At 52.4% G+C, this 14,369-nt stretch overlaps 5 protein-coding genes across 9 annotated transcripts in view; 2 read left to right on the top strand and 3 right to left on the bottom strand.

The window, feature by feature from the left end:
* Positions 1 to 3,575, bottom strand: part of KBTBD4 (kelch repeat and BTB (POZ) domain containing 4) — a 6,509-nt gene extending 2,934 nt beyond the window's left edge. The window contains exons 1-3 of one of the 5 annotated variants that reach the window (XM_012001448.1): positions 3,499 to 3,575; positions 1,990 to 2,603; positions 477 to 583 (exon numbers count right to left, since the gene is read on the bottom strand). In XM_012001448.1, the coding sequence (XP_011856838.1) occupies positions 477 to 583; positions 1,990 to 2,578 (696 nt within the window). In that variant the 5' untranslated portion in view covers positions 2,579 to 2,603; positions 3,499 to 3,575. The other 4 variants (XM_012001444.1, XM_012001447.1, XM_012001445.1 and 1 more) reach the window with 4 other exon arrangements.
* Positions 3,576 to 3,581: 6 nt separating this feature from the next.
* On the top strand, positions 3,582 to 9,067 carry NDUFS3 (NADH dehydrogenase (ubiquinone) Fe-S protein 3, 30kDa (NADH-coenzyme Q reductase)). Its single transcript, XM_012001451.1, has 7 exons — positions 3,582 to 3,727; positions 3,837 to 3,902; positions 5,034 to 5,131; positions 5,344 to 5,493; positions 6,609 to 6,734; positions 6,869 to 6,988; positions 8,821 to 9,067. Exons 1-7 carry the CDS (start codon positions 3,658 to 3,660, stop codon positions 8,986 to 8,988), a joined length of 798 nt encoding a protein of 265 aa, XP_011856841.1. The 5' UTR covers positions 3,582 to 3,657; the 3' UTR covers positions 8,989 to 9,067.
* Positions 9,068 to 10,908: 1,841 nt separating this feature from the next.
* FAM180B (family with sequence similarity 180, member B) lies at positions 10,909 to 12,841 on the top strand. Its single transcript, XM_012001452.1, has 3 exons — positions 10,909 to 11,062; positions 11,935 to 12,005; positions 12,224 to 12,841. Exons 1-3 carry the CDS (start codon positions 10,924 to 10,926, stop codon positions 12,617 to 12,619), a joined length of 606 nt encoding a protein of 201 aa, XP_011856842.1. The 5' UTR covers positions 10,909 to 10,923; the 3' UTR covers positions 12,620 to 12,841.
* A 396-nt stretch (positions 12,842 to 13,237) lies between these two features.
* MTCH2 (mitochondrial carrier 2) overlaps positions 13,238 to 14,369 on the bottom strand; it is a 71,858-nt gene continuing 70,726 nt past the window's right edge. The window contains exon 12 of the mRNA XM_012001453.1: positions 13,238 to 13,267. The gene's annotated coding sequence lies outside the window, so the exon portion shown is untranslated. The remainder of the gene's footprint in view (positions 13,268 to 14,369) is intronic.
* C1QTNF4 (C1q and tumor necrosis factor related protein 4) overlaps positions 13,830 to 14,369 on the bottom strand; it is a 5,869-nt gene continuing 5,329 nt past the window's right edge. The window contains exon 3 of the mRNA XM_012001466.1: positions 13,830 to 14,368. Coding sequence (XP_011856856.1) covers positions 13,985 to 14,368 — 384 coding nt within the window. The 3' untranslated portion in view covers positions 13,830 to 13,984. The remainder of the gene's footprint in view (position 14,369) is intronic.

A 14,369-nucleotide genomic window follows, 5' to 3' on the forward strand; every position in this document is an offset into this window, starting at 1 on the left:
TGCAGTGAGCCAAGATCGCACCATCGCACTCTAGCCTGGGTGACAACAGCGAAACTCCATCTCTCTCTCTCTCACACAGACACACATACATACACACAAAGAGGCCAGGTTAGGCCAGGCACAGTGGCTTACACCTGTAATCCCAGCACTTTGGGAGGCAGAGGCAGGCGGGCCATCTGAGGTCAGGAGTTCCAGACCAGCCTGGCCAATGTGGTGAAACCCCATCTCTACTAAAAAATACACAAATTAGTCAGGCGTGGTGGCAGCACCTGTAATCCCAGCTACTTGGGAGGCTGAGGCAGGAGAATCGCCTGAAACTGGGAAGTGGAGGTTGCAGTGAGCTGAGATTGTGCCACTGCACTCCAGCCTGGGCGACAAAGCAAAAATTGTCTTTAAAAAAAAAAAAAGGCCAGGTTACCTGATGGCGAGAATGCATGGAGAGTGTGCAGTCTCAACAATTAAGAGATTTGCCTTACCTTCAAGCTTGTCCTGAGTGACTCTGCAAAAGCCTCTCTTTCCTCTTTATTAAAGTTAATCCAGGCTTCTATTGCCTCTGTTGGGTTCTGAGAACATGGAACTCCATCTGTGAGAGCCAGAGGAAAGGCATGGTCAATGACGATCCGAAAGAGAAATTCAGAGTAAGGGACTTTAAAAGATGTGAACCGCTTTATTAGACTACTGCTGGGCATGTGTATATATGTCCATGCATACATACACATATACATGAAATTAACCTGAAATTGCCTTTTTTTTGGGTGGGGGGCAGGGTCTCACCCTGTCGCTCAGGCAGGAATGCAATGGCACAATCACCATCACCGTAGCCTCAACCTCCTGGGCTCCAGCAATCCTGCTACAGCCTCCCAAGTAGCTGGGACTACAGGTGTGCATCACCACGCCTGGCTAATTTTATTTTCTGTATAGACAAGGTCTCGCTATGTTGTCCAGGCTGGTCTCAAATTCCTGGCATCAAGCGATCCTCCCTCCTTGGCCTCCCAAAATGCTGGGATTACAGGCATGAGCCATCATGCCTGGCATGCCTTGCTTTTTTTTAAAAGTAGTCTCGTGTTACATGAGGCCTCAAAAAGTTGGGTAAAGACTCACAACTGTTCCTCTCCATGGAAATCTTTAGTAAAAGGCAAAATATTTATACAATCTGAAGAAAAACCAGAATATGTGCCTTGCCTTTTTAAATCAAAATGGATGGCTCAATATGCTCCCATCTGCCATGGAAGCAACCTACTAAGCTATAGAGCTCACACTGTTTTTTTTTTTGAGATGGAGTCTTGCTCTGTTGCCCAAGCTGGAGTGCAGTGGCATGATCTTGGATTACTGCAACCTCTGCCTCCGGGTTCAAGTGATTCTCCTGCCTCAGCCTTCCCAATTAGCTGAGACTACAGGTGCCCACCACCACATCCAGCTAATTTTTGTATTTTTTTGTGGAGACGGGATTTCACCATGTTGGCCAGGGTGGTCTCAAACTCCTGACCTCAGGTGATCCGCCCACCTCGGCCTCCCAAAGTGTTGGGATTACAGGCGTGAGCCACCGTGCCTAGCCAACCTCACACCTTAAGTATGGTTATATCTCACTTGCAGGGTTAGGATTGTTTCCTGACGTTGGCCCATCACTAAAAAAGTTTTAGTCTTAGATATCTTACCTCATCACCAATTTACACAGGTAATTAGACCCACCGGGACATCCAAAGTACAGGAGAAATTAGAGTATAATACAAATCACTCCTCGGTACTTTTGTGTGGTTAAGTGTTGTGCTTTAATTTTCCTGGCTTCTTCCTCTAACACACTGTGTCTCTGACAGCAATTACACTGAATCTCAACTCAATCTTTCTTAGCAGGTTATCTCAGTATGAATGCAGGAATAATAATGTAAATTAACACCAGGAAGCATGAGGGTTCCTTTCTCCTAAACTAGAACATTCACTGAACATCACAGCCAAGTAACTGCTTATGCTGTGTCCCCTCCCTAAACTTACCCGAGATGATATCTGTGAGTAGGTGGTGAGGCAAGTGGAGAAATTCCTCTGTATTCTGCAGCTGGGCCAGGTGGGTCTTGGCACAGTGTTTGGCAGCAGTATAGAGCTCAGGATCACTGTGCCGATCTGCCAGCCACATCACCTGAAGGCAGTTTCCCACTTGCACTGTGCGGGCCAAAAACCGAGAGCATTCCTCAAAGAGAGATGTCAACTGATACATGTCTGACACCTCATAAATTTCCTGCAACTCCTCAGCTCGAAGTTTCACAGTCCCATGGTAGATATAATCAACCAGGAGCTGGAAAACAGACTCACTGACATCCTGCAGCACAATCACCCGGTTGTGGGCCTCCTTCAGGTTAGAAGTGAACATGGATCGGAAGAAGCAGCTCTGAGCTGAGAGGACCAGCCGATGGAGCTGAAACTCCCGGCCTTCCACCGAAATGGTGACATCAGCAAAGAGCTCCTCCTCTAGACACAGTTTCATGATGCCTTGAGCCACACGGCCTGAGTGTGACCGATCTTTGAAAGTATAGTTCACAAAGTAGTTCTCATCCATGGATGCTCCAGGCTCCTCTGGTGATTCCATGCTAGCCAACTTCTCTCTCTGCCAGCTGTCTGCAAAGCAACACCACCTTGAGTAACTTGCGGAATTCACAGCCATAATCTGTGACTCCAACTGTCCAACTCAGGGAGGGAAACGGAAGAAGTGACAGCAAAGTGGGTCCAGATTGGCCTTAGTCCTGGTCCTGTCCATGATGTCCCTGACGCTATCCTTTAACCAAACTTGGGTTCGTTCTCCCCAGTGGCACCACTCCGCTAATGAAATAAATAAAAGTTCCAACTCTGGGTGTTTTCCTGAGAAAACACGGAATAATTCCGTTCCATGATATTAACAAAAGACTTGGGATTTAGGTCAATATATGAAAGCAAAGGGCTGGGGGAGGCCTGTGACCGTAAAAGCCTTACTAACCAAACAACTGGGGCATAAAACTAGTGAAGTTCGGGGCAGCAGAATCAGACAAAAAGGACCCCCCGCCCCGGCCTAGTGGCCAGGTCCTCTCCTTCCCCGCGCATGGAGTTAAGACGCTCCATATGAGGCCTAGCCTGGGATATACGTCAGTCTCACATTTGCTCTCTTCTGAGCTACTTTCCCCCCTCGCTCGAAAGACTCCCTAAGGCTGCGTCCCAGAACTCAAGTCCAGCCGCCCTCAGGCCGGGGCACTGGGAGGCCCATCGCCCTGTGCAATATCCCCGCTCCACCTGAAGTCGCCTGGGAAACCGTCGCCAGGGAAACCGTTCTTCCCACTCAGGCCCGCCCGCCCTCGTCAAAAGCTTGGCTGAGAGCGGGGGAGGGGTGTGTAGTGCAGAACCCAGAACGCCCGCCCCCTCCCCTCCTCTCACCCGTCTGGTTCTTCAGCGTCCTCGCCTTCTCTCCAGGCTTTGCCACACGGAACTAGGACCACGCTCACCTTACGGTTTCCCTACCTGCCTGTCTCGCTTTCTCACCTGCGTTCCCTCCTTTCATCCCGGAGCCCGGAACCTCTGCTTCCGGCTCCACGTCCGCCCGGAAGAAGATCTGCTGCACACTTCCGCTTCCGGTCCGTGCCCTTGGGGCTCCGTCTCCTGCTGTCTTTCCGTCCGCTGTCTAGTCTGCGTCTGGGTAACATGGCGGTTGCGGCAGCGGCAGCTAGGCTGTGGTGGCGTGGAATCGTGGGGGCCGCAGCGCTGACGAGGGGTGAGAGGGGCAGCTAGCTGAGACCGGGGTCAGGCGCAGCGGCGTGCCCAGTGCAGAGAGCTCTTCAGGCCTCACCCCGCGCGTCTGTGCCTTTTATCTCCCTGTGCAGGGGCTGGGCGACCCTCAGTTCTGTTGCTGCCGGTGAGGCGGGAGAGCGCCGGGGCCGACACGCGCCGTGAGTATGTGCTGGCAGCGCTCTTCCCTGAACTGTCGGCGGGGTCCCCTAGGTGCCTGTCCTTGCCCTAGGATGCCCTTCCCTGCGTCTTCCTGGCAAATCTTGGAGACCTGACTGCGGTGGTCTTCACCCTGCATGCAGAATCGAGCCCTCCCTGTACCCTTAGGCCTCTCTGTTATGGCCCTGATTGTCCCTTGTCCGTTTCAATGGTCCCCTTTTTGTCTGATTAAACTGTCAGCTCTTCGAAAGCAAGCAATGTGCCCTTTAGTCCTCAGAGCCCTGTAATAATAGTACCTCACGTTTAGTGCTTAATGTGTGCCTGGCACCTCGCTAAGCGTTTTAGTGAATGATCTTATTTCGTCCTCACAACAGCCTTATGGGGTAGGTAGTATCTTACTCTTCTTACTATAGATCAGGAAACAATCCAAAGAATTAAACTGCCCAGGGTCAGAGACCTAGTGAATGACAAAGTAGGCCTGCCTGCTGCCAGAGGCAGGAAAACCTAACCATCATTCCGTAGCTTGTGATGTGTGAGTGCTCAGTGGTTTAGGGTTGCATGAATGAGTATGTACATATTATGTTACAGTAAAGATGCACGCACTGGGAGTTAGGAGACCTAGCATTTCCCCTTTTCTTGGCCTCAGTTTTCTCATTGATACAAAAAAAAAAAAAAAAAAGTAGGTTTCAAGGAGACAGTCTGTGAGGGCTCCTCAAGCCCTGAAGTTCTTATCTTGAGAACCTGGTATAAACTTACATGCTAAGAAGTTACAGAGAAGCAAAAGTTCTGGTTCCCATCCTCAAACAGCTCTTAGTCTGACAGGAGAACTGAGACTACTGCTTTAGCAGAAATGCAGGTAATGTGAGGGAAGAACTGTAGAGTAATTTTGAGAAGAGGTGAACACCCCAGCTGCTGTATTGAGAGTCTTTCTGAGGACTGTGTACTTAAGGTGGCACTTTCCCCAAGTTTTCATCACTCTATTCCCTGGAAGGGAAACCTTTCACATGCCCCTTTCTCAGGGTGCTGCAGGGAGCCTTTACTGGATTTGACATCCCTTACAAGCCCAAGAGACTGGATACAGGGCTGGCTTTTGCCTTCTCCATTTCTTTGTTAAATATGCTTTTTCCTTCCAGCCACTGTCAGACTACGGAATGATGTGGCCCACAAGCAGCTCTCAGCTTTTGGAGAGTATGTGGCTGAAATCTTGCCCAAGTATGTCCAACAAGTTCAGGTAATACGTACCACTGTTATTTGGGTCTGGGCCAAGAAAGAACCATATTCTCAGGGCATGTGGGAGTGGGCAGACTGGTTTCAAAGAAACTACAGACTCCTCCATCCCAACCTTGGACTTTTCCCTCAGCATTAAGCCAGATGACTCCAGCTGAAGTTAGCTGTTCCCTCAGTAGCTCTTTGTTCCCTCTCCCCTCCCTTCCATGTGTGCAGGTGTCCTGCTTCAATGAGTTAGAGGTCTGTATCCATCCTGATGGCGTCATCCCAGTGCTGACTTTCCTCAAGGATCACACCAATGCACAGTTCAAATCCCTGGTTGACTTGACAGCAGTGGATGTCCCAACTCGGCAGAACCGTTTTGAGGTCAGTCGGGAGATTTGAGAAGGTTTGGGGGGTAAGGGTATTAATTTCCGTTTGTAACAAACAATGGAGCATAGCAGTTAAACTGGGACTTCAGAGTCAAGTAGATCTCAAGTTTGGATCTTGGTTCTGCCACTAAATGGCCATGGGACCTCAGATAACTCAAATATTTTGTTTAATCTTTCTTTTTTTTTTTTTTGACCGAATCTTGCTCTGTCGCCAGGCTGGAGTGCAGTGGCGTGATCTTGGCTCACTGCAACCTCCGCTTCCTGCGTTCAAGCTATTCCCCTGCCTCAGCCCCCTGAGTAGCGGGGACTACAGGTGCATGCCACCACACCTGGCTAATTTTATGTATTTTTTTAATAGAGACGGGGTTTCACCATGTTGGCCAGGATGGTCTCGATTTCCTGACCTCGTGATCTGCCTGCCTTGGGTTCCCAAAGTGCTGGGATTGCAGGCATGAACCACGGTGCCTGGCCCTTGTTTAATCTTTCTGAGCTTTCATTTTCTTATCTGGAAAATAAATATAAAGCTGCCCCTATCTTATAGAATGGTTGTAAGGATCCAATGAGATAGTTCAAGTAAATTGTTAGCACACAATAAGTTTTCAATACATTTAGCTATTAATATTTTACTGATTATCTACTGTTTGCTAGACTCTGGGATGGAGAGAGAAATAACATGAAGTATTTGTCCTCCAAGAGTCCCCCCCACTCTCTCGAAGGAGAAAGACACCTAAACAGCTTACTGTAGTAACATGTAATACAAAGGATATTAGAGGGATGCTTTAAGAAAGCAGGAGGGGCACTTGGCCCTGTCTGGGAGGCTTCTTTGAAGAGAGAAAATGTTTGTGCTGAATCTTAACACATGAGCAGGAGACCAGGAATTAGCCTTGTGAGGTGGACCAGGGAAATATTCCTGACAAAGGGAATAGTATGAACAAACATAGGCATGCTGACATGCTAAGCTACAGCTGTGGCCTGGGCCTTTGGAAGTAGTTGTAAGCATAGGAGAATCTTGAGGATTTGAGGTTCAGAATAGAAAGCAGGGTCACAGGGCAGAACTCCCCCAACCAGGGACTCCCATCTCATCCCTCCAGATGCTTCTGTTCTCCCTAGATTGTCTACAACTTGTTGTCTCTGCGCTTCAACTCACGGATCCGTGTGAAGACCTACACAGATGAGCTGACGCCCATTGAGTCCGCTATGTCTGTGTTCAAGGCAGCCAACTGGTATGAAAGGGAGGTGAGTTACCGGATATGGTGGACCTGCCTCTGGGCCAGAGTTACAGAACTGGTTGAGACTATGGGATGCCATGTAGCCCCTTCCCCTGTTGTTGGTCTTGATGGATTGGCTGTTTGAGGGAGTCTCTTTCCTAGATCTGGGACATGTTTGGAGTCTTCTTTGCTAACCACCCTGATCTAAGAAGGATCCTGACGGATTATGGCTTTGAGGGACATCCTTTCCGGAAAGACTTTCCTCTATCTGGCTACGTTGAGGTAGGAGCCTTGGAACTGGGACAGCAGTCTCAGGGAGGGACTTGCAGGGAACTCAGGGGATCCCTGGGAATGGCAGGAAATGTGGTCTGTGGATTGTGGTGGTTTAAGAGCATGGGCCCTGGATTCAGATCCTAGTTTCATTTTTGTAACTTGGGGCAAGTTACTTGGTTTGACTGACTCAGCTTTCTCATCTTAAAATGGCAATAATAGCACTTAACTAATAGATTTGTGGCAGGCATTAAATAATGTATGTGTAGGCTCATGCCTGTAATCCCAGCACTTTGGGAGACAGGAGTAGTGCTCGAGTCCAGGAGTTCGAGAACAGCCTGGACAACATGGTGAAACCTCATCTCTACAAAAAAATAGAAAAATTAACGGGGCATGGTGCTACATGCCCGTGGTCCTGGCTGCTCAAGAGGCTGAGGTGGGAGGATCACTTGAGCCTAGGAGGCAGAGGTTGCAGTGAGCCAAGATCACGCCACTGCTCTCCAGCCTGGGTGACAGAGTGAGACCCTATCTCTAAATAAATAAATGCTGTATGAAGCCTGCTGTATTGTAAAGGCTCAATTGATGCTGTGTGTGTGTGTGTCAGGGTCTCACTCTGTCACCCAGGATGGAGTGCAGTGGTGCGATCACGGCTCACTGCAGTCTCCACCTCCAGGCTCAAGTAATCCTCACACCTCTCAGTCCTCCGAGTAGCTAGGACTACAGGCGTGCACCACCATGTCCAGCAAATTTTTGTATTTGTTGTAGAGATGGGGTTTCTCCATGTTGCCCAGACTGGTCTCAAATTCCTGGGCTCAAGCCATCTGTCCACCTCAGCCTCTCAAAGTGCTGGGATTACAGGCGTGAGCCACCGCACCTGGCCAGTGCTATCCATTATTGTAATGATAATTTTAATGATCAAGGCAGCCTTGAGGACGTAGTCTGTCCCTAAAACCTAAAGTAGAGGATTATTTTACCCTGCCCTGACTCTCTGGGAAGGCAGTGATGGGGAAGACACCAAATGTTTAGCCCTCAAGAATTACCTCTGAGATGGGACCAATAACGTGAATAAAGAATTTCAGTGGTGCTGCAGGTTGTTTATTTGCAGGAAGATAGTGTGTAATATTATTACTCGTGACTTTTATAGCAAAGTAACTGTTTAGAAATGCTGAGATGTGGTGCTCCAGCCCTGGTCTTTTAGTCCCCAGTCACTCCTGCTGTGTTAGTGCTTTGCATGCTCCTATTTCCCTCTTAGGCTACTTCTGGGCAGGGCTGTCTCCCTTGCTTCTCCCTTTCACCCCACTCCTGCTATCTGCCTCACCTGGTTTGCCTCTTCACTCTAGCACCTGATGATCCTGACCTCATCCATTTGATCCCCCAGTAACAAGAAAAGCCATGTCAAACGTACCGCTTTAGATCTGGACAGTGAATATGCTAAGGGCCCAGAGCCTGAGGTTGTGTATCTCCCAGTTTAGGTTTACTCTTTTCAGCCACCCACTACTATAATCCTGGGCAGATGCTTACCATTACCTTATAAGAGTGTGTGGGTGGGTGAGCAGTCAGTTGGGAGCTCCTGATGCAGGAGTGGTGAGCAGGGGAGTCCGACTGGTGCTGGCAGGGCATGAGAGGTATCCTACATTTTGGAATCTCACACTCTAGCTGGTTGGGATGTGATCTGATGGGTAACACAGGTGTGGATGGAGACTTATTAACAGAGGCTGGGACAGGAGTCAGTAACGGAGAGGAACTGGACTGGGGAAGTCATCCATAGCCTTGTGAAAAACAGGCTCCTTTGTAGCTGTAATAGGGACTTCCTTAGTGCTCAAGCCTGCCTTTTGCTCCTACAGTTACGCTATGATGATGAGGTGAAGCGGGTGGTGGCAGAGCCGGTGGAGTTGGCCCAAGAGTTCCGCAAATTTGACCTGAACAGCCCCTGGGAGGCTTTCCCAGTCTATCGCCAACCCCCGGAGAGTCTCAAGCTTGAAGCCGGAGATAAGAAGCCTGAAGCCAAGTAGCTCCAGGGAAGGCATGTGGATCCTAGACAGCACCTTATCTAAGATTGAGTGTCGGTGTAAATAAATTCCTACTTAGACTCACCAATTCGTGTGTGCTTGTAATGGGGAGAAATGATGTTTGACGGGGGACACAGGCAGGCAGGGGTGTTTCCCTGCTCCCTTAGAGAGACACTACTAAACCAGGGAGTCTTACGGGTTTTTTTGTTTTTTATTTTCTGAGACAGTGTCTTGCTCTTGTTGCCCAGGCTGGAGTGCAATGGCGTGATCTCGGCTCACTGCAACCTCCGCCTCCTGGGCTCAAGCAGTTCTCCCACCTCAGCCTCCCGAGAAGCTGGGATTACAGATGTGCGTCACCATGCCCAGCTAGTTTTTGTAGAGATGGGGTTTCACCATGTTGCCTGGGCTGGTCTTGAACTACTGTCCTCAAATGATCCCACCCACACTGGCCTCCCAAAGTGCTAGGATTATAGGTGTGAGCCACCACACTCAGCTAGGGGTCTATTTTAATGGGACTAAAGAGTGTAGTTGCAGACCTAGTGGCCTGCAGGCATGGATGTATTTCTGAGAGGAATTCTAGAGCTGTAATTAAAAGTTCTTCCGGTCCACAGGGATTCAGGATGGGTGTGGCATGGCAGCCCATCACTCTTGGGCTATAGAAACCTTCCTGGTTTCTGGCCTGAGCTGAGAATGGTGTTTTTTTTTTTTTTTTTTTTTTTTTTTTGAGGCAGAGTTTTGCTATTGTTGCTCAGGCTGGAGTGCAATGGCATGATCTTGGCTCACTGCAACCTCCGCCTCCCGGGTTCAAGCAATTCCCTGCCTCAGCCTCCTGAGTAGCTGGGATTACAGGCTTGTGCCACCACACCCAGCCAGTTTTGTGTTTTTAGTAGAGATGGGGTTTCTCCATGTTGGTCAGGCTGGTCTTGAACTCCCGACCTCACGTGATCTGCCCGCCTCGGCCTCCCAAAGTGCTGGGATTACAGGTGTGAGCCACTGCGCCGGGCTGGTGGGGGTTTTTTGAGACATGGTCTTGGTCTGTCGCCCAAGCTAGGGTGAGTACAGCAGTGTGATCATGGTTCGCTGCAGTCTAGACTGCCTGGGCTCAGCTGATCCCCCCACCTCAGCCTCCTGAGTAGCTGGGACCACAGGTGTGTACCACTATGCCCAGCTAATTTTTTTATTTGTAGAGATGAGGTCTCACCATGTTGCCCAGGCTGGTCTCGAATTCCTGGGCTCAAGCCATCCTGTCTTGCCCTCCTCAAGTGCTGGGATTACAGGCATGAGCCACGGTGCCCACCCTGAATTAAGAATGTTGTTAGGAAATAAGAGGTCCCAGGGCTGGGGCAAAAACCACTGAGGAGCTGCAGATTTGTCTGTCTGCCAGGAGACAGTACTCCCTAGTCCAGCTGGTCTAGGGGTCTGTTTAGCCTGCGGCGGAGTGCCTGAGACGGGAGTGCTTGGCTCTGCCTGTATGCAGGGCCGCCCAGCCAGCCCGCCATGCAGTTGGAAGACTTTGCAGCTGATGCTTTTGGCAGCTGAAGGGCTCCATGGAGGCTGGGCTGGGCCAGACTGGGTGTCGGGGCTGGTCTCAGTTGCAGGATATTTTGAGGGTGCAGACGGTAAGATGGTCTTACCGCCTGGGCTCTTTCCTACCCTTTGGGAGGGCCAAGCTAGAGCTATTTGCTACCAAACACCTTTTTCCTATTAACTAAGCATACCGCCCAGCTGGGCAGGAACAGGCTGAGGGCCTGACAAGCAGGGAGCCAGGCTCCTGCCAACAACCAAAGATTCCCCATTTCTAAAGGATGGAAAGAGCCCATGGGAGGTGACCGAGGCCACAGCCAGCCCCTCCCTGTTCAGCATTGAAGAATGACACGCATTACAGAGCTCTGGAGCAGCCTGCAGTGGAAAGTTGGAGCCGAGGTGTGTGGCAGGCAGATGAGGGAGCAGAGAACTGCTGAACAGAGTGAAACTCAGAGGACGTGGTGGAGCATGGCTGCGACCCTGCAGTTCCTGGCTTGCCTGGTGGTAGCCATCTGCCTCCTCTCTGGTGTGACTACAACCCAGCACCATGCAGGTACCGGGGCTTCAGGGTGGGTGGAGAGGAGCCAAGGAAGGCTGCTGGCTGACGGCAGTTAACAGCTGGCTCTATTTGAGGCTAGTCGGGCATAGAAGTGTGGGCATGGTGGGTACCAGGCTGATGTGTGCTGTGGTGGGTGACAATGTGGGCCGCCCCCCCCAGAACTGGAAAGATACAGGTGACAACTAGGGAGATAGCCCTAGGTGCTCTTAATGCTGGCCCTGGGCTCATTCCCACTGATGCCCAAAGCAGGGTCTCTTGACCTGTCTGGGCTTGGAACAAACATTACAAGGGTGAGGCAACACCCCAAGGTGTGGGCCGGAGGGAGCTGCCACAGACATCCTCCCCTGCCCTGTGGTCCCTGCCTCACATCCTCCCCTGCCCTATCCTCCCTGCCCTGTCCTCCTTCTCCCTCCCTTACTGCTGAGAAGGAGCAGGGAGAGTAGGCTCTTCCCAAATAGGTCCTTGTCCTTGGGAGAGTCACTGGCACTGTTTTAGGTGACTCTGTCCTCCGAAGATTATAGGGAGAGGAGGAGGGTGGGGAAGGGTCTTGTGACCCGTTGGCCTGGAGCTCTTTACCAAGGGCATTGTGCAATTTAGAGGAGGAGTCCTGGGCATTTGCCAACATGGTAACTACGCTTGGAATGATGCTTTTGAGATCAGAAGACCTATGCCTGGGAGAGTGAATGTCAATGTGCATGTGTGTGCATGAGAGGGAGGGGACACAGGGGCATGGGATGGCATTCCTGCCCTTTTGTAGAATGATGAAGCACTTGGGACCTCTACCACGCAGCAGAGGGACACTTCTGGGAGGCTGGGGTGTTCATGGTGTAGCATGGCAGGGGCCTGACTCCTCTCTGCTGCCCCAGGGCAGCCCATGGACAGCACCAGCGTGGGAGGTGGCCTGCAGAAGCCAGAGGCCCCGGAAGTGATGTTTGAGGTCTTTCCTCCCAGCCTGGGACATGAGGGTGGGCATGTCCAGAGGTCCCTAAGCTCAGGGTTGGGAATGGGGATGTCTCAGGGTGGACCTGCTAGGGGTTGGCGGGGGCAAGCCAGCATGGGTCCTGCTGCCTGCTTCTGCCCCCTCCCCCAGCCCACTCTTGCTCCCCGCCCTGCTCCCCAAGCCACAGCCCACCCCTTACATGCCTCCCCTTGCAGCTGCTCTGGGCTGGGCTGGAGCTGGATGTCATGGGGCAGCTGCACATCCAGGATGAGGAACTAGCGTCCACACACCCAGGCCGCCGACTCAGGCTCCTCCTGCAGCACCACGTGCCCAGTGACTTGGAGGGCGCTGAGCAGCGGCTGCAGCAGCTCCAGGACCTGCGGAAGGGGCCTCCTCTTAGCACTTGGGACTTTGAACATCTGCTCCTCACAGGCCTGTCCTGCGTCTACCGGCTCCACGCAGCTAGTGAGGCTGAGGAACGGGGCCGCTGGGCCCAGGTCTTCACTCTCCTGGCACAGGAAACACTCTGGGACCTATGCAAGGGTTTCTGCCCCCAGGATCAGCCCCCTTCCCTGGGGTCCTGGGCTTCCATCCTTGACCCCTTCCCCTGACCCTCCCCTTTTGCTCTTTCACCTGCCATTACCCCCTCCCATCTCCTCCTCAACTCCCCAGGCAGACCCATCTTGGGCAGGGGCTTCTGTCTGGCATCTGGTTTTTTCCACTGTGTTCGGCTTCTGTCTGGCATCTGGTTTTTTCCACTGTGTTCAGATCTCTGGGCTTGGCTTGCACCCTGGACACCCCCTCTCTGCTTACCCCGACCCAATCGATCTTATTTCCTGGATCTTGAGAGGCTAAGAACCCAGGCTGTGGGTCGCAAGGAGTGGCCACAGAGCTAAGGGCACGACTTGCAGGCAGTGTGTGTGTGCTGAGATCAGGGGTCAGGGTTGAGAAGTGTGTTCAAGAGATGCTGAAAGGGAAGCTGCCCCAAGTAAGGCCAGGTCAGACCTTCCAACTCCTACCCTGGCGCTCTGTGATAGGTCCTGTGGAATTCACAGGAATCCTCTAGGTGCAGAGCACCCCCTTTTAGGCACAACCAAGGATCTGGGGTCCCTGAGCCTCCAAGTTCCCATCTGGGTTGGGAGAATAGACTTTTTGAGTTCTGTCTGTTGGAGGACTAGAGGGAAACAGGGGGAGGGTTGAACATTTTCTCTTTTGGGGTAGGGAGGCAATATCTCAACACCTTAGATGGGGGAGTAAGGCTGGCAGACCAAGCAGAGACAAGCGGAGGTGGGCTGGGCCAGGTGTGGCCCTGATTCTGTGCTGCTCTTCTCATAAAATGTTCTGTTTCGGACTCCCGAAGCCTGTGTCATTCTATGTCGGAATAAGCGGTCTAACTCCTGCTCTGGGCAAATCACTCTCCCCATCCTGGGAAGGCAAGAGTCAGGGCAACCAGGTATCAACTCCTCATCCCATTCCCATGCCCTGCTGGAAGGAGGAATGCACTCTCCTTGATCTCATGCCCCTAGTGGGGTAATGGGGTGCTGTTCCTTGTCACAGAAAGGCATCAGCCAGGGGCTAAGGCTGAGGTCGTAGGTCAATGATGAGTCAGAGGGCTGGACGAGGTAGGGGTATGAAAGGGAGGCCCCCAACGGACTAGGCGAATGTGGTTCCACCAAATTCCCACCTCCTCACCCTCCCAGGGTCTGAGGGGACCCTGCTCTCCAACCTCCAACCCCTTCCCCGGGCCTGCGGGCCCGCAGTAGTCAGTGCCTATCCCGCCTGCCCCCAGCGAATGCGTCGCAGTCAAGACAGCGCAGGGGCCTGGGTTGCCGGGCGCTGCGCAGGCCCGCTTTCCGCTTTATTGGCAGAGTCCAGGCGCGCCCGGCGGCCGTGGCGCTCGCGCGAGGCGTTCGGGCCGCGGGCCTGGCCCGGCATGCACGCCCCTGGCCCTCCCGGGCTCCTCTCTGGCCCGGGGCTCATAGCAGTTCCGGGGCCCCGAGGCCTGGGGGGGCGGCGGGGGCGAGGTCGGGGTACACCAAGAAGCCGGAGAAGGTGATGTACTTGCCGTGGTTGCTGTAGGCGCCATAGCCGTCGTGGTCGTGGCTGAGCAGCCAGACGGCGTCGCCGCGCCGCAGGGCCAGCATCACGCTCTGGCTCTGCATCTCGCGGCGCCGCGACGCGCCGTCGTCGTAAATCATGGCCTGCACCTCGTCGCGGTTCTTCATCAGCTTCACTGACAGCGTCTTACGCGGCAGCTTGCCCAGCGTGAAGGAGAAGAAGTAGGCGCCGGGCAGGCGGCAGCGGAACACGCCGGCCGCCGCGTCGAAGTCGCCGCCAATGTTGACGAGCTCGGTGTCGAAG

The sequence above is a fragment of the Mandrillus leucophaeus genome, unplaced genomic scaffold (genome assembly GCF_000951045.1).
Source record: "Mandrillus leucophaeus isolate KB7577 unplaced genomic scaffold, Mleu.le_1.0 Scaffold66, whole genome shotgun sequence".
Taxonomy (NCBI): Eukaryota; Metazoa; Chordata; class Mammalia; order Primates; family Cercopithecidae; genus Mandrillus; species Mandrillus leucophaeus.

Coding starts and splice junctions, on each gene's coding strand:
- FAM180B (XM_012001452.1), top strand. CDS start 10,924: ATGAGGGAGCAGAGAACTGCTGAACAGAGTGAAACTCAGAGGACGTGG. Junction 11,063..11,934: donor TACAACCCAGCACCATGCAG/GTACCGGGGCTT, acceptor CTGCTGCCCCAG/GGCAGCCCATGGACAGCACC. Junction 12,006..12,223: donor CCCCGGAAGTGATGTTTGAG/GTCTTTCCTCCC, acceptor CTCCCCTTGCAG/CTGCTCTGGGCTGGGCTGGA.
- NDUFS3 (XM_012001451.1), top strand. CDS start 3,658: ATGGCGGTTGCGGCAGCGGCAGCTAGGCTGTGGTGGCGTGGAATCGTG. Junction 3,903..5,033: donor CGCCGGGGCCGACACGCGCC/GTGAGTATGTGC, acceptor TTTTCCTTCCAG/CCACTGTCAGACTACGGAAT. Junction 6,735..6,868: donor CCAACTGGTATGAAAGGGAG/GTGAGTTACCGG, acceptor TCTCTTTCCTAG/ATCTGGGACATGTTTGGAGT.